Source organism: Danio aesculapii, chromosome 25, assembly GCF_903798145.1.
Source record: "Danio aesculapii chromosome 25, fDanAes4.1, whole genome shotgun sequence".
In the NCBI taxonomy this organism is placed as follows: Eukaryota; Metazoa; Chordata; class Actinopteri; order Cypriniformes; family Danionidae; genus Danio; species Danio aesculapii.
This window is the reverse complement of record NC_079459.1, coordinates 12067653-12090432: the sequence shown is the minus strand read 5'-3', so window position 1 is coordinate 12090432 and position 22780 is coordinate 12067653. Positions and strand designations below refer to the sequence as shown.

The window sequence follows — 22780 nt, the reverse complement described above, 5'->3', positions numbered from 1 at the left end:
ACGGGGCAATTGCCAAGCAGATTGGTGAAGAATGAACAACTGTTAGAGCAATTGTCAGAAAATGAAAAAGGCTAATGATGACTGTCAATGTCCCTCGGACTGGGGCCCCACGGAAGATCTCTTCTCATGGGATATCAATGCCTACGTTCACACTGCGAGGCTTAGTGCTCAAATCTGATTTTTTCTCAGATCTGATTTTTTTTGCACGGCTGTTCACACTGCTCTTATAAATGTGGCCAATATCAGATTTGCAGTGTGAACAGATCCTGTTCCTAAACTCACCCGTATGCGCAAAAGTACAGATACGGACAGCACAAAATGTTTAATTATGCACACAATGTGTATACTGTATGAAGTAAGCACGTTGTCAGATCATGCTTATGATTTTTACTCTTTTCACAGACAACCGTGATGTATTTCATGAACTGTAAAGGGCTGTTCTGCTACTACTAATGTGTATTTTGCCATTTGAGACCTAAAACTCTGAAGGCGGAGTTGGTTTATCTCCGTTTGCAGAATTATTTAATTTTACTTCGTTATAAACAAGCAAACAAGTCTTTGCACACGGATCCCCTACCCGCAACACCCACAACGCTTTAACTTTGCGATCAACCCGTGCCTCAATCATTGACCAGATTAGTTAACAAGCACCAGTTTTGCCTTCGCCCTGTGTGTCATTCTACTATGCTGCTGAGGAGTAGATGATCTTTGCAACACAAAATGATGATGCATGTCGCTCGAAGATTATGTAAAAGTCATATGAAATCCGACATAACCGTTCACCTTGCAGTTGCATTGCAAAACATCAGATCTGTGTCTGATTTAAGACTACATATGAAAGTGGCACAGATCTGACCTGGGCTGTTCACACTGTTATCACCTGAGTCACATGAGGGGAAAAAAATCAGATTTGGGCCACATTTGCCTGCAGTGTGAACATAGCCAATGATGCAAAGAAAGGTCAAGAATCAGCCCAGAACTACATGGGAGGAGCTGGTCAATGCCGTGATGAGAGCTGGGACCACCGTTTTCAAGGCTATCATCAGTAATACACTAAGACGTCATGGTTTAAAATCATGCATTGCAAGGAAAGTTCCCCTGCTTAAGTCAGCCCATGTCAAGGCCCATCTGAAGTTTGCCAGGGACCATCTGGATGATCCAGAGAAGTCCTGGGAGAAAGTCCTTTGGTCAGCTGAGACCAAAGTAGAACTTTTTGGTCTAAACTCCATTCGCTGTTGTTAGAGGAACAAGAATGATAAGGATCATCCCAATAATACCATACCTACTGTACAGTGAAGAATGGGACTGGAAGCATCATGCTCTGGGGGTGTTTTTCTGCACAGGGAACAGGATGATTGTGGCCATGTATTGTGAGATGTTGGGCAAAAACCTCCTTCCCTCAGTCAGAGCATTAAAGATGGATTGTGGCTGAGTCTTCCAACATGACAATGACCCAGGAACACAGCCAGGAAAACCAAGGAGTGGCTTTGTAAGAAGCATATCAAAATTCTGGAGTGGCCTAGCCAGTCTCCAGACCTCAATCCAATAGAAAATCTTTGGAAGGAGCTGAAACCGTTTGACCTCTGTACTTGTTAACAAAGGCTTCTGTACCAAATATTAAACATTTTTGACTTAAGTGATCAAATACTCATTTGACACAGTAATTTACAAATAAATTGTTAAAAAAATCATACAATGTGATTTCTGGATTCTTATTTTTAGATTATGTCTCTCACAGTAAAATTGCACTTATATTGAAAATTCTAGGGTACTCCATGATTTCTAAGTAGGAGATATTGAAAAATCACAGGGTGATTGAATACTTATTGACCCCACTGTATATACTTTATTATTTTGTAAAAAATTGTTCAAATACCATAGCCTTCTTTGTCCACTTTAGGGAGAAACTATTACTCCATTTTGTTAGCAACACCCATCTCCCAACAATCCAATCGATTCCCAAAGGATGAGATTATTCTCCCCTCTACAATTTTTTTTTCTCATTTGGATCGAGTGTCTATTGATGTTAAAAAAAAAAATACAGAAATGAAACAGCAATTTTCAGGCATGCCTTGCGTGACCGTCCAATCCACCAGACTGTTTCATTCACTCAGTAGGCCTCCGCAGTATTCAAGTATTAAACATTTATGTTAAAAAGATATTTAGACTATTTTATAATTTATTTACAAGTTGTTTGTAGGCTCAATTGGGGTGTGTTTTTTTGTTGTTGATGAACTGCTACACGTCTTTTTATTAAACATTTTGATAATAAATTGATGTTTTGATTTTCTGTCTCCAAGATTGCAATGCAGTTTTCTAAATGATCTGAATTAGATGATTAAAATATGCTTTAAAAAAGAATAGACTCATTCATTCATTTTTTTCGGCTTAGTTCCTTTATTAATCTGGGGTTGCCACAGTGAAATGAACCGCCAATTTATCCAGCACATGTTTTATGCAGCGGATGCCCTTCCAGCTGCAACCCATCACTGGGAAACATCCACACACTCATTCCCACACATACGCTATGTACAATTTTAGCTTACCCAATTCACCTATACCACATGTCTTTGGATTGGTGGGGAGGAATCCCATGCGAACATGGGTAGAACATGCAAACTCCGCCCAGAAATACCAACTTACCCAGCTGAGGCTCGAACCAGCAACCTTCTTGCTGTGAGGCAATCATGCTACCCACTGCGCCACCGTGACGCCCGCTATTCAGTAATCATCATTTGTAATGTTCTTAAATACATGCCCAAATACGAGCCCTCGCTTAGCCAATTGAGTGTTAGCATAACAAATATAGGAAAATCTAAATGACGAAGTGGTAATTATTTAATAGAAAGTTATTTTCAGATATTGAGTTGTGCTCTCCAAAATCCTGTCAATTTGCCATTTGCAAAGTTTTAAGCCACTACTATACAGTTTTTAGAACAATGCTAATACATTTGAATACATAAAAGAAAAAGTGTACCTAGTTTGTGACATGCAGCCTTTTTCTGACCACGCACAGTATGGATCACGAGAAAGAACGCATTCTTCACAAGAAGCACCATAGTCTTGGCATCTCTGTAGTTCTAACACCGACATTTGACCAGGATATCCTACAAAGAGCTTCCGCTGCAGACATAATTAGCCTCAGCGAATGTGCAACAGAAATTGCAGACACATTCTGAAGAATCAAAATAAATGATAATCTTGATCAAAAAGAGTGATTCACGGGGCTAATTGATTACCTTTTTAGAGTCAAGTTTCATTGATTGAATGGGTGCACAGCCATTGCACAAATGCGTTTCAGAGATGATGAAAGGTTTACAGCCATGCTGTAGGATCTTGAAGATCATGCCATTGTCTAAAAAAACAAAGAATTAAATTACAAAAAAAACATTTGACGGTCTGAAAATAACAGTGAGAGTTTTACTTGTATTTGGGTATATGTAATAATTCAAGATATAAAGTATAAAATGCTTATATTGTAATGGAAAACATACTGACAATAAGTCAGATTTGCAGAAAATTACATCATTTATGACATGTAAAAATTATTTTTAATGTAAAATATGACTACATTTTCTTCTGAATAACTCAATGTGTTTAAATAACTCATAATTACATCTTGTATAGTAGGAATTTCTAAGCACTATGACCGGTAACACATGACCACAGCAGTGCTCGCACACAAATGCATAATATGAATTTGATGACACGAACAGCTCTGAGTAGAATGTCACATGTAACATGAGCACAGCTTAATAAATTAAATTAAATTATTATTATTTTCACAAAAATCAGCAAAGCAGCATTTTTTGTGCTCTTGTAAAAGTGATAAAAGCCGAAAAACTTGACTACTTCATAAGCAGATTTCAGGAACAAAAGTACATAACCTGGCCACTTTAGGCAGAAATAAATCCACTTTCAAACGGAAATACATGGGTGGGGACAAGGTAACAAAGGAAGTGCTTGGAATGTTAAGGGTATTGTTATTTTCTCTGTGGAGATTAACAAAGCAAACATCAATAAACAGAAAGACTGAAACCATATACCATCTACCTGTTGCAAGCAGCAGCACATTGTATATGTTTTCATCCAAAGCTCGGACTTGATCAACAACTATCTTGGTAAAATTCTTGTTACTTGTGAAGAAAGGTGTGTCTTTTTGAATGGGATGTATCCAGTCCTTCATCTCTGGATAGTCTTTAATGATTTTGAGAGTAGGAATTGGAAGAGAATAGCTGTTTTCTACACACTGAAAGAGATAGAGTGGTACAAGTCATAATTTAGGTTCAGTCAGCAATGTTCGGTCAGTAAAATCTGAGGTTAAAACTGTCCCATTGTTTGTAAAAGCAAAACAAAATGACAGCTCATTTCCTTATGATAGCTGTGGTTGGAAACAATGACCTTAGTTCATGAACAATGGTTATAACAAGAAGGCTTTACAATTGACCCTGGGTCAAGAGTAAAACAATTGAGGAAGTTATTGAGTATAAACAACATTTTTTAAGAGTTCAGAAGAAAATGTGTATTGAATGTTATTTTGAAAATAATAGGTCACACTTCATTAGGAGGTTACACAGCACAGGAATTTTTAAATATTTTAATACAAAAATGTAATAATCCAACTTCAATAGATCCCAAGTATTACATTAAAAACAATGATCAGCTTTGGTAAATCCTGTTGTATTTGCATGTTTGTTAATTAAAATCATTATTTATTTATATAGCCATAACAATTTTATTCATTTATTAAAATGCTTTTATTAGGTTTTTCTCTGAACAGTTTCATTGACCACAGACCCCAGTTTAACTCAGAATATAGTTATTTCTAAAAAAAACATGAAAGCAAAGTCACCACTAGGAAATCCTGACAAATCTGAAAACAATACATAGAATGTTTCGTCATGCTTATGGAAGTTTTTGTGAATACCAGGAAAATGAGAGATGCTGACATTAACCCTAGTAGAAAGTGAAAGAACCTGAAAGAATCAAAAGTTTGTGTTCCAGACAAACTAAATATATGATTAATGATGTTTCCCCAGATTGTACTGCAAGTGTATGATTTTGCTTACCTTTCCTGGTCTTGGGTTGGGAATGGCCTCAGAAAAACCTTTAAAGTTAGATTTCTCGAATACGTCATCGAGATCTGCCAAAGAGTATATGCAGACAGCAGTAGAGTTCCTATGGTAATGGGAATATATACAATATATGCAAACAAGTTAAGGTAATGTAATTATTTTACAGTCATTAGTGGTGAAAAAAGAAATCTGAATGGAAAAAAATGTTTTGCATTACTATCTAAACTTACTTAGTAACCAAAGAAGCTCTCCTTTAATAACAATAAAAAATATATTATTCTATTCTTTATACAGAAACTTTTGCTTCCTTTTTCTGAAGTTAAAATATGTTCAAACTAAAAAGTATGGACCAAATAGTGCTTTTATAAATCCCAAAAGATAAAGTGTTTACCAGCCACTGGAGAACAGTGCATAAACTAATGAATCCCTCCAGTCCTCAGCATGCTGGACAAAAACATCTTGCAGGCGGTTAAAGTACAATGACTCCCTTGGTATCCCACACACAAGTCGTGCCTTCAGGAAGGAGGTCCATATGTTCTGGAGGAACTGTTTGGAACCGCCCTCATCAATCTAAGGGAAAATTATATTGTTAAGGATGATGAAAGATCAGATATGTTCATCTACACTACATCAATATGCCATGGAAGGTTTTTGTTGTTTAATTTGCCTTCACACCAAAAACGCAAAGCGCCAGGAGCGTAAGACGTCATTTTTTGCTATTTTCAATCATTTTCATGTTTTCCGCCATATTTTTTAAATAGCAAATCCATTTGTGCTACTTTGTGGACTAGGGATAGTGATCTGAAAAGGAACTGTTGATGCATTGTTGGTGTGTTGCTATTTTGAGGCAACTGAAAAAGGACCAACAAAGGCAGCTAGCTCTCTGCAACTCTCATATGGTCGGTCACTGAGGCTAAGCAGGGCTGCGCCTGGTGAGTACCTGGATAGGAGACCACATGGGAAAGCTAGGTTAGGAAAATTTGCCCACTAGGCTCTGTCCATCATAGTCTCCTAAACATCACCATATATCATAATTGGCTTCATCACTTCTCCTCTTCACAAATCAGCTGGTGTGTGGTGTGCGGTCTGGAGCAATGTGGCTGTCGTTGCGTCATCCAGGTTACTGGTGGTGGATGAGGAGGTTCCCCCAATGTGAAAAGTGCTTTGAGAGTCCAGAAAAGCGCCATATGTAAGGTTTTATTATTATTATTATTATTATTATTATTATTATTATTATTATTATTATTATTATTATTATTATTATTATTATTATTATTATTATTATAAAGCTGGTCTAAAGACAATGGCGCAGAGTTTTTGTAATTTAAAAAGCACCTTAGTTATGCACCTATACGGGTCCAAAACATATGTACATATTGCTTAATACACACAAAATGTATAGTAATACACAAATATTTTTACATATGAAAAAAATAAAGGAGTAAAATGGTAAAAAAAATATTATTTTCTAGATAATATAAAAACCACTTCCTCCATGCCTTCTTCACTTCGGGGGGCTTTGTAATCTGGCTCCGTTGTAGTCAGTTTATTGTTGGAAAAAAGGAATTAAGTATTTATTTCATTTGTTCTCTTTTACTTTTGATCAAACATTTGTATTTTGTGTTGCTGAGTGATGTTTTAACCAAACTTCTTCTCTGAGTGTGATTTGCTTTTCATACTAATGAAGCATTTTTGCAGAAGTAGAAGTTTCCTGCCGCTGGCTGGATAGATAGAGTGACATTGATGTATGAAAATAACTTCTCACTTAGCTTTCCTGTTGAAGCAAAGATGTGCTGAAAATGAACACAGAATATTTGCAGTTGAGAAGTCTTATGCTTTTAATGTTGTGCAGAGAATTTGTAGAAAAGAGGAAGTATGTTTGGTGCAGTCCGGAGGACTGTAGAATGATTGACAAGTAACAAATTTCTGTTAATATCAGCTGTGTATAAATGCTGGAGTCAGGGAAATGTAGAATTGTTGAGAACCTTCCGAATGTAATTTTTGTATTACAGAGCTCTGTTTATCGAACTATTCATTTGTATCTAATAAATTACTAATATTTTTGGTATTGAAGAAAATACTCTCCTGGCCTTTTTATTAAACACGCATAGAATCGGCTAGATATTCCAACATTATTCATGACAATTTGCATGTGTATAATGTTATTATTAGTAGTAGTAGTATTTATTATATATTATATAATATTTATATTTGTTTTAATAAAAACAAGTTTAGATTTATCCACCTGCTTGGTTTTGGATACGTATGCATCACCATATAGGGCATAGGAATTTGAAGAGTGTTTTATTTGTTTGCTGGAAATTAAAACCTAATTTAGATATAGTTTTGGAAAAATCTCTGTGTTTAACAAACGAAATTACAAAAATAAATATGTAGGTTAACTTATGTCTTCAGTGGAGTGAGTATACCACTGTTTCCGTATTCCATGAAAGTAAAGTAAAGAGAAAGTAAAGAGGCCGAATGGATGATGCTATTTCTGCAATCGTTCTAATTGTCTTTATTCTTGTGCAGACGGTTTTTAACTGTTTTCTTGCAAGTGAAGCATTCCGTTTTATCACTCACAACATACACTATGTACAGTTGAAGTCAGAATTATTAGCCCCCCTGAATTATTAGCCCCTGTTTATTTTTTTCCTTACTTTCTGTTTAGCGGCAGAGAAGATTTTTTCAACACATTTCTAAACATAATAGTTTTAATAACTCATTTCTAATAACTGATTTATTATATCTTTGCCATGATGACACTAAAGAATATTTTACTATATATTTTTCAAAACACTTCTATACAGCTTAAAGTGACATTTAAAGGCTTAACTAGGTTAATTAAGTTTAGTAGGCAGGGTAGGATAATTAGGCAAGTTATTGTATAACGATGGTTTGTTCTGTAGACTATCAAGAAATATATAGCTTAAAGGGGCTAATAATTTTGACCTTAAAATGTTTTTTAAAAAATTTAAAAAACGGCTTTTATTCTAGCCAAAATAAAACAAACAAAGACTTTCTCCGGAAGGATAAATATTATCAGACATACTGTAAAAGTTTCCTTGCTCTGTTAAACATCATTTGGGAAATACTTAAAAAAAAAGAAAAAAATTCAAAGGGGGTTTAATAATTCTGATTTCAACTGTAAATAACAAATGTTTCATGGCATGATGCAACTGAATCTTAAAGGGAATGGGAAATGAAACTCTAATTGTTTTAATGCATGTTCTGCTCAAAATACGCAGATAACTCAACGAGAGAATAAGCACAACCGTTTTAGACCATGCACTGGCACAGTATTGTTCTTTCCTTAAAATAGCAAATGTGTATTGGGACATGCCATTTTCCTTTGGCTTAGTCCCTGATTATCAGGGGTTGACACAACGGAATGAACCGCCAACTATTCCAGCATACATTTTTTTTATGCACCGGATGCCCTTCCAGCTGCAATCCAGTATTTGGAAACACCAATACACACTCATTTACACACACTCATAGACTACGGACAATGTTTATTCAATTCACCTATAGCGCATGTCATTGGACAATCTGGGAAACTGGAGCACCCGGAGGAAACCCACGAGAACACGAGTGGACAACTCCACACCTAAACACCAACTGGTCCAACCTGGGCTTGAACCAGTGACCCTCTTGCTATGAGGCAACAATGCTCAAATAAGCCACCGTACCACCCCGCATGTCAGGCTAAATAATTCAAATAAATCATTGACTTCTGCTTTCTTCATAAGTTTCAATAACACTCTACATATGATGTCTCTACATATGGACAATAAAAGCACTCCCCACCGAGTGAGAAAGCTTATTCTTCTTCTTCTTTTCCTTCATTTAACTCTTCCACACTTCCATCTGTTCACCAACTCTCCTCTTCATCCAACTTACACAGAAGATCATCTTATCAAATATAAATATAAATGTTCTGTATAATGCAAGTGACTTTATCTAAGTTTGATATCATTTGAAATGTCTCAGTGTGACTAGCACAATTGTCTCATTCCCTTAGAAATCGGCATAATCAAAATAATAGAATTATAACTTCAGGTGTCTTTTGACCCACTATTACGGGTGTGCCCCTATCTAGATGGCTTCTATTCAAATGACCGATTGTTCCTACACTTCAAATCTATCGTTCCATTCTACGCAAACTCCTGTTGTAGTTTAACACAACCTTCTTTGAAGGAGATCTGAGGAGGAGTATTTAAGGAAAAGGCAAAAAGTTCAGTGTGCAATTCTGTAGCCAGATCAGCCCGTGCTATGCAGCTCTCACACTCCATACTGTATATTATTGAAGTCAGGTATGCATTTTTTATCTTAGATTTATCTTTGAGAATTTGTTGTCTTGCTTGTTTATGAATTGACAGAAAAATTGCCATAATTCACGCAAAAAAAAATTGTATGTTTGAATGTATTTTGATAACTGTATAATTTGATATGCTATTATTATTGCTCTTTTTTGAATTCCTATTTATTCTAATAGATTTTGTTGTCTCTTGTCATCACATTCTTTGCATCAAGTTAGTAATGAACTAAAGTTTAGCTAAGAGACAGCATTGGGAACATTAGCTGTATTTTTAGAGATCCGACTAACACTTGATGTTAGTTCACATGCTCTTAGGTGGAAAAGGATTATTTCTGTCTAGCACAACAAGGTGTTGTATGACTAACCTAGATAGGGTGCCTGAGTCTTGTTCAACTGTAATTGGCATTTTAATTCAGTGTACATGGAGAACTATGAATCATGACTAAACCAAAATTAATGTAGTAAAACAGTAGTCAGCAGTATCTCTATTAATGGTCATGACCTCTGACTAGAAATGATATTGCTTTTAATTTAAGTGTGTAAGGGGACTAATTAACATACTTTAAAATGAGCAAGCAGGAGCTGCCATTTAAGATATTAGTCAATTTTACCTCTGTCTCATAATCAAGACTGATCGATGTGTAATTGTGAACAACATAGAATCTTCAATGAATTAGTGTAGTGAATAAGAGTTAAAACTATAAAACATTAATTTAAATTAGATATTGAAATAATCTTAATGTTTTATGGTTGGAGTCAGATGAAAAGAAAAATAAATAGATGAATAATCTAAACCACCTCATATTAAAACTGGAGTCAGATATAAGCTTAATTTAAACTAGAACAACATTGTGCGCTGGAAAGATCGAACCCACAGTGAACCTTCATCAACCAGTAGACACCTTCATTGGACTAAATGGGTAACAAAGTGGTGACTGACCACCGTGATGTTCCAGCACATGGGAGTTACATCTTTTCAGCGCAATATGGATTTACATCAAGCAAGAAGTATGGATCTTCTTCTTTTCTTTCTTCAGCTTATGTGGTAAGTCAATTCGTTTTGTCTGTTAGAAATATTGAGAGAAAGTGAGATGCACCTCATATAAACACATAAATAGAAGGAGTCAGAAATACTAAAAAATGTAAGATCAGAGTGTTACCCAGTGGGGCTTGAGAGTTAGTTGAAACCACTTATCAGGAACATAATAGCGGCATAGATGACACACCCACACACAATAATTATTATAGATACACCATTATAATTATGATTGAATGATGTGTTGAATAATGATTCATAATAAACACCTATTTAAATGTATTTCATGATTATTATGATTTATAATACATAGCATCTATTGTATATTCATGTAACTATGTGATTTTACGATGAATGCTATCTATTTGAATGTATTGTCATGATGATTATATGATTTTATGATGCACACTTCTTTTCAATTAGGATATACAGTTTTGATAAGTTGCACTGAGTTTTTGATTTACTAATAAGATTATTCATACTAAGAATAGGTGTTTTATTTTGGTTGATGTTATTTAATGTTGTTACTGACGTCACTGTTTGTGTTTCTTGTTTCTTTCCTTCAGTGATTGTGAATATTAACAGCAGGTGTTCATCAGTGTCTGAATGCACTCATTAGTGTTCATTAACTCTGTCAGGTGAACTATATTAGAGAACTAGTGTACATAATAGTGAACAAGGGTGCAAAGTGTGATTTCAAACACAGACTTGAAACATCAAATCTGAGCTCCGTTAACTCAGTTGTCTGCTGTTGGTTACTTTCTCGAAAAAACAAAAATGTTACCCACAATGCACAGTTTTTAACAGAATATAACTGTTATAGTGAAAAAAAAAACATTGTTTTACTGTAGAATCTGACCGTTTTTAACAGTAATTTTTACAGCGTGGGCCTTATATCTTTACTTTCTTTGGATATAAATAACTCACGGGGCAGCACAGTGGCGCAGTGGGTAGCACAATCGCCTCACAGCAAGTAGGTCGCTGGTTCGAGCCCTGGCTGGGTCAGTTGCCATTTCTGTCTGGAGTTTGCATGTTCTCCGCATGTTCGCATGGGTTCACTCCGGGTGCTCTGGTTTCCCCCACAGTCCTGTGGTATAGACATGTGGTATAGGTGAATTGGGTAAGCTAAACTGTCCGTAGTGTATGAGTGTGTATGGGTGTTTCCCAGTGATTGGGCTGCAGCTGGAAGGGCATCCACTGCGTAAAACATTTGCTGGATAAGTTGGTGGTTCATTCCACTGTGGCGACCCCAGATTAATAAAGGGACTAAGCCGAAAAGAAAATGAATGGAAGAAATTAGTCACTTAAAATCTATAGCATGCTTGGATGCAAAAGCAATTTGTTTTTCAAATGTTTGGTGAATCATGGACTGACCAGCTTGGATGTTCTTTTGCTGGTGGAGATACTGTTGCCCCAAATAAATAAATAAATAAATAAATAAATAAATAGATAAATAAATCGTGTCTTTGACAACAACGACAATAAAAAATTTTACATATACCACAGTTGTCACGGTCTCATCTGGGGTCCGTTCTTAAACGCTTAAATGATCTAAGATGATTTGACAGATCCTGGATCTTTTAATCTTGATAACTGATCTCTGGCTAATTTGGTTCTTCAAACAAGTTTGCAAATTAGATTAAAATGTCTGGATGAACTGATCTGAGATCGCTGCGTGTATTGTGAAGGACAGATCTATCGATCCTCGAAATCATGATCAACAATGCAATGATTGGCTGACGGCACAGCAGTGTAATGACATCATCTGAATATTATTCAAATATAAATGTGAGCAAAATTACACAAATTTAGCAATAAACGATTTGTTAAATACGATACGCAATAACTCCACATTTGTTGTGAGCTGCAGGCTTTACACTTTCATGTGTCAAGAGTATTCATTATGTATTTCAATGCATATCAATGTAGTTCTACATTTAGAGAAGATTTTCTTTATAGTAACCTAGGCCTACTCAAGTTTTTTTAATTGGCATAAGGAATAACTGTATAAATTATTTTGCATCAAAAAAGCATTTTGATATCAGAAAAGGTGGCTACAACTTTTGCAAAGCATCAAATCACTGGTATATTAGCGGTCAAAACACGTGCATGACTGCATAAATTATTATCCTTTAAAAAAAACGTTGAATATTGTGCATATGAGTTTGTGTCTAAAAAGTTCATATCAATAAATGTTCTCTTTGAACCACAAGGTGGCAGTCTTTGTACTTTTATTTCAGAGTGGAGATTGCATAAGTTTTATTAACATATATTTTTTTTACTTTTTATATATAGTTTAAAATATATATTTCTATTTTCCCAAGTGTATATAGCTACTGTAAGAAAATATCAGAATGCGGTACATACTTTTAGTATTACCTTTGCTCGAAATGACCCGATCTAATCCTGTTTATATAAAAATGAGCCTGCTTCCGAGCAGGTTTGAGCTACCAGACCTGTTGCTATGACAACAAGTCTCAGATGAGTTTTGAAGAACTAAACGATCCTGGATCGTGTCAAATCGTCAATATTCAAATAATTGAGTTATCCACGTACGAAGAACGGACCCCTCCTGTTCCTGTGTCTGTTATGTCATGTGACTTGTGTTATTCCATGTGCTTCTGTGTTGTTCCATGTGCTCCTTTGTTCTGGTTTCCCACCTCTAGTTAGTTCCATGAGTTTCACCTGTGTTCCTACCCTGTGTGTTATCAAAGTTATTATGCCCTTTGTATTTATACCCCTGCATTTGTTTAGTTCCTAGTCTGGTCTACTTTGTCATTCCTGTATGTTTATGTCCAGTGCCTATAGTAAGTGTCTTTGTAAATAAATACATGTTTTTGTGATAATTCCTGTGTTCCAGTGCATTTGTGAAAAGTTGAAGCTTAAATGTGAGTCAAGACGTGACAACAATAATGGTTTAACAAAAATAAAATTGTAGTTTACCTTTTCCAAGCTAGTTATTGTCTGCCTAGACTGATCTCTCTACTACAGTTGGCTTGTTGCTGAAAATACTTTTATTTGTTGACAGCAATGGTGTTGTCTTTGACATGTCAAAACTGCATATTAGGAGTTGGATGTCAGGCGGGGCTGCAATGCTGTAATTTGAACCTCTGCGTGAGTTTCTGACAATATCCTTCCTTAACCACCTTCTGAATAATGGATGAGCTGATTGCTTTATGGGGTATAAAAGTTGTGTTCCAGAAATTAATTTTGGTATATACTTTAGTTAAAGCCGTCTGTTTGCATTAATTTAATTTTAAACATTCATAATTAATAGCTTATATTAATGATATTAAAATATCATCATTTAAAAATATGACCTATGATTCTGTACAAGAATTTTAATCAACCAGAGAGGTGCACTGAGCAATGCATAGCTTTTCTGTCCTTTCCCATAAAGCACTGCATAAACATCTTTTTTTTTGCATATCTTCTTTAGAACACACAAGATTCATTATGTTTTGTGCAAATCAAAATACTAGAGCAAGCACAAATATCCATGTTCTTGAAAAAGATAAGTTGACATTTCTGTGTGGAGTTTGCATGTTCTCCCCGGGTTCACGTAGGTTTCCTCTGGGTGCTCCGGTTTCCCCCACAGTCATAATAGCGTATTATTTCTTTATTTAAATGCAAAGGTGTCAGCAACGAAAACAGCTGATGGAGTATACACTAACTTGATCATTATTCAGTCATAAGTTGGCACCAAACAGTCAAAAACCATGGCATGATAGACAAGCAAATAAACATGAATGTTAATGTAAGTACATGCCTATCATATAAGACTGAAGGGCTTTATTCTGAGAAAACAACCACCTGGATATTCTTTTTCCTCCTTATAACATTGCTAAATGCCACAAAACATGAAAATTACACACACAAATTGTTGTATGCCATAATAGTTAATTAATTCTGTAATTAAAGGCAAAGCTGACAGGAAAAAAAATGGCTGAATGTAGCAAACCCTAATGATTACCCTGTTCTTTTAAACTTTACCATTAACTGTTTAAATATCTTAAAATATAATTTTAAATATTTTTGGTGAGCTAAAATGTAATTTGAACATCTAATGATAATTGTTTTAGCCTACAATGGCCATTGTTGATGTGGAAAGAAGCACCCTTAATGGTTCAGGGTAAAAAAAAAAGAAATTCATAGTGAACAGCTTTACACAGCCTGCTGCTTTTATGAAGAATTTTGATACAAATATTTATTTTAGCAACAAAGCAACAAAGTTGTAATGAGGGAAAAATTCTTCTTCTTTTGCCAAGCAACACACAAAGACACAGCGATGCATTAATTTTAATTAAATGCAGTCAAGTGTGTGCTTTTAACGGCATACATACACATACCTAAGACACATACCAACTATGTAAATATCAGAGAACAATTTAAAATATTGAATGAATGCATTTGGCACCTATAAATTATGAAGTTAAAATGTATGTTGGATTTGTAATCATTGTGTAAGATTAGCGTACACAATCTACCACTAAAAGAAACTATTTACCACACATACATCTTTATGTTTTTTTGTATTAAACAATACAGCAACTAAACATACATACCTTACACACTCTGGCAACTCTAGATATCCAAGGATCTGCCTCTGGACTAGTGTCTGAGTTTTTTTCTCGGAATAGGACATATATCTTCTCATTTAAGGAGTCATTTTTGCGCTTGGCCAGGAAACTGGAGATAAAAGTAGGTTCTGTGTGGGAGAGTTCACATAAATCATGTATCATTTCTTGAATTCCAATGAACCTCAACTTCAGTTGCAAGTGATATATGCTATATGTGATGCTTGGTGCAAGTGATAGCCTAGTGACAGACAGATATGTGGGAAAAAAAGTGGCTAGAGTGTATTTGATAGCTTGGGAGTGGTAAAATCCTGACTGGTCAGCAAACACAGCATTTTGCTTGCTCAGCCCACATTGTCAGCAACTACCCTTGCACTAAAGAGCACACTACAGTAAAAAAAAAAAAAACACCAAATACACTAAACAGCACACTAACGTAAGCACTAAATTTACTCTGCTACCATTTTACACTGTATCTTAAATCTTATTGAACCTTCCTTGGAAGACATTTAGAAATATTCTCAATTAGGAAATGCATGCAATAAGTAAAATCACTAAATAGATTTAACAAGCTAAAAAAGTTAAGAAACATAATATATTTTTTCTTGTAAACATTGTTTTAATTATTTCATACACTTTAGTCATTAATATTTTTTTTATACCAACCTGAGACCCACTGATCATGCATCCATACGTTGATTCGCTTTCCAGCTTTTCTACGGAACTGCAGAAGTGTTCCATCACTGTATAAAGGAGCTGCTGCATATAAATCTCCATCTTAACATATAAAACATTCATTATAAAAACAGAATCAAAATCCTTTCTCTGCTCAACATAACATTACTCTGTGTGTTGCCCACATACCTGCTACAAGAGACAAGGAGTTTTGTTCACAAGAATGTGGCGAGATCCCTGTGCCTTCTACAGACTCAACAACAGAATGATTGCTTTCTCTTGGATACTGGGAAAGAGAATATTAAACAATGATACGGCAGGCCATTTTAACATTTATTCATTTGCAAGACATTAATTACTACCTACAATCATTTTAACTCATAAAAACGGAACATTATAAATCCTGAGAATGTCTAATTGATTTAAAAATGATTTCCATGAAGACATAAGCTCACATTTACATACTTATGAGTATGAATATAAAACCAACAGTCATTAACATGTTCACTAAAGTTAAATCTAAGTCTACCATAGTAGTATAATAACTGTACTTATAAAATAAATGTCTTTGTAAAATGACTAGATTAAATATAACTAAAATAAACACTTAAATGCAGCACAGTTCGAAATATGCTTCCGAGACCAAAAATATTGCACTACTAATCAGTTCTCTTACCAGTTCCCAGCACTTTGGCTCTTCTCCGTTTGTCCCACATACAAATTTGTGATGTTGGAAAGTCTCAATTACTGTGACTACATTTTCACAAGAGCTCTATATAGACAGAGAAATATAAGTAAGACTGAAACGGCAAGTCTACTAAATATGTTTTCTTCTTTATCTTCTTCAAATGAATTACAGAACTCACCTCACCACATCTTGGCAAGTTTGCATTTAGAGTAAAATTCTGAAAATAAATACATATAATGAATACCAACTATTTAAACAAATCATTGCTTTCTATTATAATGCAAAATCTATTTAAAAAATGTTATTCCATTTACATAGAACGGTTTCACAAAATAAAACAAAGCAAACGAGTACTTTGACTCAGTAACCATCAAAAGGCTAGAGGCTGGTTTGAGAGAGGTGTGTTATACTATAAAGGTTAAATAATTTATTGCAACCAGGACAACAGATTGGACTGTTTGATAGAAATGAATGTTTCATGAGCACCACTTTTTTCGTTCACTTTTTTACGTTCGCTGTTTATGACTGATTGAATAATCTGAATTAGTTTTCACCAAAAACACATAGTGCTGTGAACACAGCCATCTACTGTATGTGCCTTTTAGGCACTATGAAGACTTAAATCCACACCGAACATATTAACGACCAATTCCTGTTTAACAATTACCTCCAAAATCTCGTAACTGTCTACATCAAAGTGTAGAACAATGTTTGATCCTCCCACAAATAAACTTTTCGATCCTTCTTCATGGAACAAAACTGTGTGACTGTAGTTTCTGTTGTAAATCAATGGTGCATTATCTAGAGAAAATAAAACAGTAAATGTATGTTGTCTAGGAGACATATAGTCTAGGTTATGTCCTCTCCCTAACTGACAGAATTTAGATATTGCCTCATTTCATATAATGTTATAACATGATAAATAATACATATTATACAAAATAATTTATCTATCAAATACTGGATATGTGTATTAAAAAAGAATAGAATAGAAAGCTGCTTTTAGTATTAAAATAAAGTGTGTAAATGACTAGCAAACCATTAGTCCGATTGGAGAGGAAATTAGTATTTTGTCTTACCTTGTTTCAGAGTTAATCTGGGATTACAAGAGCAAAACACGCATTGAAAACACGCTCCATAAATAAACCAAGAATACGCCAAATTCCCTTTGATTTTGAGAGAAGAATATTGCCGGATCATGGTAGTACAGAGCGGGTCTATTGGTCACGACATCTGCGGTTCCGAGCGAGAAGTCACTCACGCTCAGGCTGTCTGTGCTTCAAATTGTAATGCGCTTTTACTTGGGGTTGCGCGGTAGATTAAAGATGCGCGTGTTCAATGCGCTGCGTTTTATAATCTTGATTCAGGCCATTAAATGTATCTAGTTTTCATAAACAGGCTTTAATATGTTGGTCCCTTGCATATAATTATAATTTTTCTCTTCGTACCTATTTTATTTGGAATAATAGACATATTAGATATAAAAATAAATCTCGTTTTTAAATAACTGGTTTAATAAAAAATACTTTTAGTTAGTCAGCTCTTAGATGACTGTGGTGTCCCTTTTTCATATGAAAAATGTATGCATCAGTTTTTATTTTCTGTTCCCCCAATGAAATCTTTAGATGCTTTTATTTTTGACAACACAAACCTTTTTGTTGACCAAACTCTTCTCAGTTCTATGTCAAACAAAGATATTCGCTTGGTTATTAATAGTTCTTGGATCTCTTTACCTGCTTGCATTTGGAATAATATATTTGGTGACATAGATTGTGATTAGTTTTGGCTTCTTTTTTTTCTAATAAAGCTGTTGAAGTCTCAATCAAAATAATTCACAATTGCTACCTAATAATTAACAAACTAGCTAAAATCCCCTAAATGCTTATTTTGTACTCAATATGATGAAACACTAAATCATTTATTTTAGGAGTGCGGTTATGCCTGTTTTTTTCCAAACCTTTGTATTTCCCCCCAAAAATTTATTCTTTGCTTACTCTCTAAATGTAGATCCTTCTCATTGTAAATTAATTATTAATTTATTGCTTTTTTAGCAAAATTTTACATCCATGAATGTAAATTTTCAAAGAAACACCCTTACTTTTTATTTTCAGAAAGGACTTTGATTTATATGTGAACTCTTTAAAAGACTCTAACAATTATATTGCATGTAAAACTCTTTCTTGGTGTAAATCATTTAATCTTGTATAATTTGATAGAATTTTATTTATGTAACCTTTTTTTGTCTCTTTGTTCATATTGTATCATTATAATGCTCTTTCTTGCATAAATAAAAAAAATCTTGATTCAGGTTTATTTGCGTAAATTAATTCGAATTAGAGGTAAACAGAAATGGCTTTTTTCATATTTGGACATATATAATATTCATGACTTTTGCATGTGTAATTATTTCTTTGTTTTGCTGTAACTGTGTTTAATTTGCGAGTTTAAAATAAAATTAATCGCACTTAAAAATCATTATCCGGCTGTCAACTATTCACATTCGTTTTCATATTTACAACCTGCTATTCAGGTGTTTACTGTGTAATTATGACTGTTTTGTCTGTTTAAGTTTTTCTCTAAATAATTTTTTTTTCATGTGAAATGTTGCTAAATCAATAGACATTTTGACTTAATTAATTCATCTTCTTTTCGGCTTAGTCCCTTTATTGATCCGGGGTTGCCACAGCGGAATGAACCACCAACTCATTCACACACATACAGTGTATCCGGAAAGTATTAATAGCGCTTGACTTTTTCCACATTTTTTTTATGTTATACTCTTATTCCGAAATTGATTAAATTAATTTATTTTCTCAAAATACTATACACAATAGCCCATAATGACAATGTGAAATAATGTATTTTTTTAAATTGTTGCAAATTTATTACAAATAAAAAACCTAAAAAAATTATTAATATTTAATTATTGTAATTTTTTTCTTTTGCTTACCTAAATCACATATTAATAATAGCATGCAATAATAACATGCAATAACAGAAGAATTGATAATACTGCCTTACTATACAATCATATTAGAAAAATTATAAAAAAATAAACTAAAATTGTTCTCCGTCAACTCTACCACATTCTTGTTCTACATGTCCAAATGTATGACTGTGCTCACTTTTTATGTTTCATTTTTAACTTCTACAGGTTTTTGATGTTTTGTTCATTGGTAAGTCGAAGGTTTATTTGCATCTTTAATAAACATTTATGTTATTAGAAAGATGATGGCGTGTGTGCAGTGATATTTATGTTCTTTTTTTTTGTTCCCATGTCATTGATCATATACTGATGTGAATAATGCATCCGCAGTGTATGTCCAGAAAAAAAGAAAAGAAAGTAAAACAGGTTTTATATGTAATTTAACCATAAAGATATTTTGTTTCATTTTGACTCAAACAATTTATCTGTGGAATTTATAATGAATCTTTTTATTTTATTTGCTAAATTTCATATTCATAAATGTAAAGGTTTCCACTACAGATTTTCATTTTTATATAGACTCACTCAAGTATATTAATAGCAAGAAATGCCAAGATACAATTATAGTTGCAAAGGAGTTGAAGTTAATTGAAGAGTAAACTTGCTGTCAATTGGATAAATTAAATGATCCCTTTGTTATATTGTCACTGTAAAGGTGTTTTTACATATTTTGTTTGTTATTTCTTTTTTTGTTTATTTTATGTTTTAGTTACGTTTGTATTATTTGGATGCCATGTTAAAATTGTGTGTTTGCTGTTGTTTAAATAAAAAACAAAATGCATCCGCAAGTGAAACTCCAATCCAGTAGGAGGGACAAGCTGGTTTGTTGCAGACGAAGCCGAAACAGAAGAAGAAGAGAACAAGCAGCTGATTGCGATTGACACAATGGTATTTATCTGTTATTAAACAATAATTGGTTTATTTGAATTTCAAATATGATACAATTACATATAACATTGTTTTGAGAACTATTCGTTTTAATCTAATTTAATTTCGTGGATAGCCAACGCCACACGCCCATGCGTCTTTAACGTTAAGATGTAAACATTTGTAATAAACTAACTTACGTGTGCTACTTGTATTGCAGAGGTTCCGATTTTGTGGCGATTTGGACTGTCCTGACTGGGTCCTTGCAGAAATAAGTACCTTAGCTAGAATAGTAAGTGTGATTTACCTAAATTGTTTAGGTGTTATATGTCTTGATATTCTTTGTAAAAGCTAGCAATTAGCACTTTAATTAGCAATTATAAGTATAAGTTTCCTAACTCATTTTCTTCACAGTCTAGCGTCAAGATGAAACTTCTATGCGTGCAAGTTGTTAAAGATCTGCTTGATGAAGGCATTGACGTAAGATAGCACCCGATACAGCAGTTATGACAAAATAAAGGTCTACTAAATGCATATTCACCTAATTAATATAGAATTATTTTTTTTAGTATGACAAAGTCTCAAAACTGACATCAGATGCCAAATTTGGTAAGTAAAACCCAATGGTTTTTTTCTCATGTGATCTTAATGAAATAAAATTGTTGTTACGGTATATAGATGTTTAGGTATGTAATTCTGGCCATACTAATAAACTAAAAAAAAAAATTGTGTGATGGTTGATAACATTAGATGATGTAAAAATCCAATACATGAAATATTGAATGATATTTCATTTTTACTATGAGCATGTTGAATGATTGATTTGGACTGACTGATGAACATTCTAAGGTTCTGAGTGAATCTCAGTTTCAAGCCACTGTGCAAAATGGCTTAAATTACTTCACATAAGCTAAACCTAAACACACTTGCAATAAAAACATACCCCTTATCTAATTATTGCAACAATAACTGTCCATTTGATGTCAGCAACATAGTTTTGTCGTTAATAGAGCTACTGTTAAATACAATGTCTTTAGTTGTAATAATCGTAGTATAAGCAGAATCATTTATCCTGTCCATTGCATTATTTAAAAAAAAGCACACATCTAATAATTCAATGGCCTATTAATTTCTTATTCCTTACACATACCACTGTATTCAAACTAATATTTGTATATAATATTTTTCATATAAATGCTATGAGTGGATTTTAGATTTACATTATTAACTTAATGTGTTTAAAGTTTACCTTTAAAGTGAGCACTAAATAACAGCAATGACAAATCTAAAAGGTAAAACTGATGGAATGATAAATGCAATTCTCAACTAATAAACGTTATAAATCTTTAACTTTGGCTGACAACAGATATACATTATTTCATATGCATTTCCACACATGCAGTGTTATTTTTAGCATTGTTGATATACCTTTATAGTTTTATTGACGCATTGAAATGTTTTTACTTTCATATCTTCCATTTTGACAATTTTGTTGTGTTATTGCCATTCTAGCAGTTTAGATATGACTATAGGTTTTATTCAACTACAGTTTTACCATTTTTTAATCCATTCAGCCGATATCTGGGTCTGGCGGGAACATTTTTACCTTAGCATAAATCATTGAATTGTATTGATAAGTCTATAAGTAATATTGCTCAAAAAGATAATTTGTCTATTTAAAGTTAGACTATTCTGTGGTTATAGTGGTTACGTTTACATGGACACCAATAATTAGATTTTAATGCGATTAAGACAATACTTTGATTAAGAGTCTACCGTGTAAACAGCAATTTTTGATTCATTCAATCAGATTAAGGTCATAATCGAAATAAAGAGAAATCGAAGTAAGACAAGTAGAGTATGCTGATTTTAGTCGCATTATTGAAATGCAGTACAGACATGTAAACACCTCAATTGTTAGTTTGCTGGGGGCTATTTTCGGGTACTGCAGGTGCTGCTGTACTGTAGTATAAGCTGTAACTACAGAATAGTCAAACTTTAAATAGAAAATTATCAAAATTTTAATTTGAGCGAGATGCTAATGGTCTAATATGATTCAATGATTTTTGCTAAGCTAGACTAAAAGTGCTACCGCCAGACCTGAAGATAGGCTGAATGGTAAAACTCAACTGCATCAACTGTGACTTGTAAAAATGAGCCCATTCCCCAATTTAGTTGAAGTATTTTTACAATTTTATTTACCTTTTTTTTATTGGATTTTGGATTAAATTCTTAATATTATTATTATTAAATATTATTTATAATATAATTATATATATATATATATATATATATATATATATATATATATATATATATATATATATATATATATATATATATATATATATATATATATATATATATATATATATATATATATATATATATATATATATTTGTTAATTAACTGCAATAACCATGATTGCATGTACTTATCTAGATAGTGGAGATATTAAAGCCTGCATAGCTGTGCTGAGTTTCATTCTGTCCAGTGCTGCGAAGCATGATGTGGACAGTGAATCTCTTTCCAGTGAACTACAGCAGCTTGGCCT

The 22780-nt window shown here is 33.6% G+C and overlaps 2 protein-coding genes across 2 annotated transcripts in view; one reads left to right on the top strand and one right to left on the bottom strand.

The window, feature by feature from the left end:
• Positions 1-17665, bottom strand: part of sema7a (semaphorin 7A) — a 30800-nt gene extending 13135 nt beyond the window's left edge. Inside the window, exons 1-12 of the mRNA XM_056451851.1 lie at positions 17452-17665; positions 17040-17173; positions 16551-16589; positions 16361-16456; positions 15874-15970; positions 15676-15786; positions 14998-15140; positions 5467-5645; positions 5070-5178; positions 4054-4249; positions 3240-3355; positions 2978-3123 (exon numbers count right to left, since the gene is read on the bottom strand). Of these exons, the coding sequence (XP_056307826.1) occupies positions 2978-3123; positions 3240-3355; positions 4054-4249; positions 5070-5178; positions 5467-5645; positions 14998-15140; positions 15676-15786; positions 15874-15970; positions 16361-16456; positions 16551-16589; positions 17040-17173; positions 17452-17572 (1487 nt within the window). The 5' untranslated portion in view covers positions 17573-17665. The remainder of the gene's footprint in view (positions 1-2977; positions 3124-3239; positions 3356-4053; positions 4250-5069; positions 5179-5466; positions 5646-14997; positions 15141-15675; positions 15787-15873; positions 15971-16360; positions 16457-16550; positions 16590-17039; positions 17174-17451) is intronic.
• Positions 17666-20152: 2487 nt separating this feature from the next.
• Positions 20153-22780, top strand: part of commd4 (COMM domain containing 4) — a 6650-nt gene continuing 4022 nt past the window's right edge. The window contains exons 1-5 of the mRNA XM_056451852.1: positions 20153-20246; positions 20446-20517; positions 20640-20705; positions 20795-20834; positions 22669-22780. The exon at positions 22669-22780 is cut by the window's right edge and continues 8 nt beyond it. Of these exons, the coding sequence (XP_056307827.1) occupies positions 20244-20246; positions 20446-20517; positions 20640-20705; positions 20795-20834; positions 22669-22780 (293 nt within the window). The 5' untranslated portion in view covers positions 20153-20243. The remainder of the gene's footprint in view (positions 20247-20445; positions 20518-20639; positions 20706-20794; positions 20835-22668) is intronic.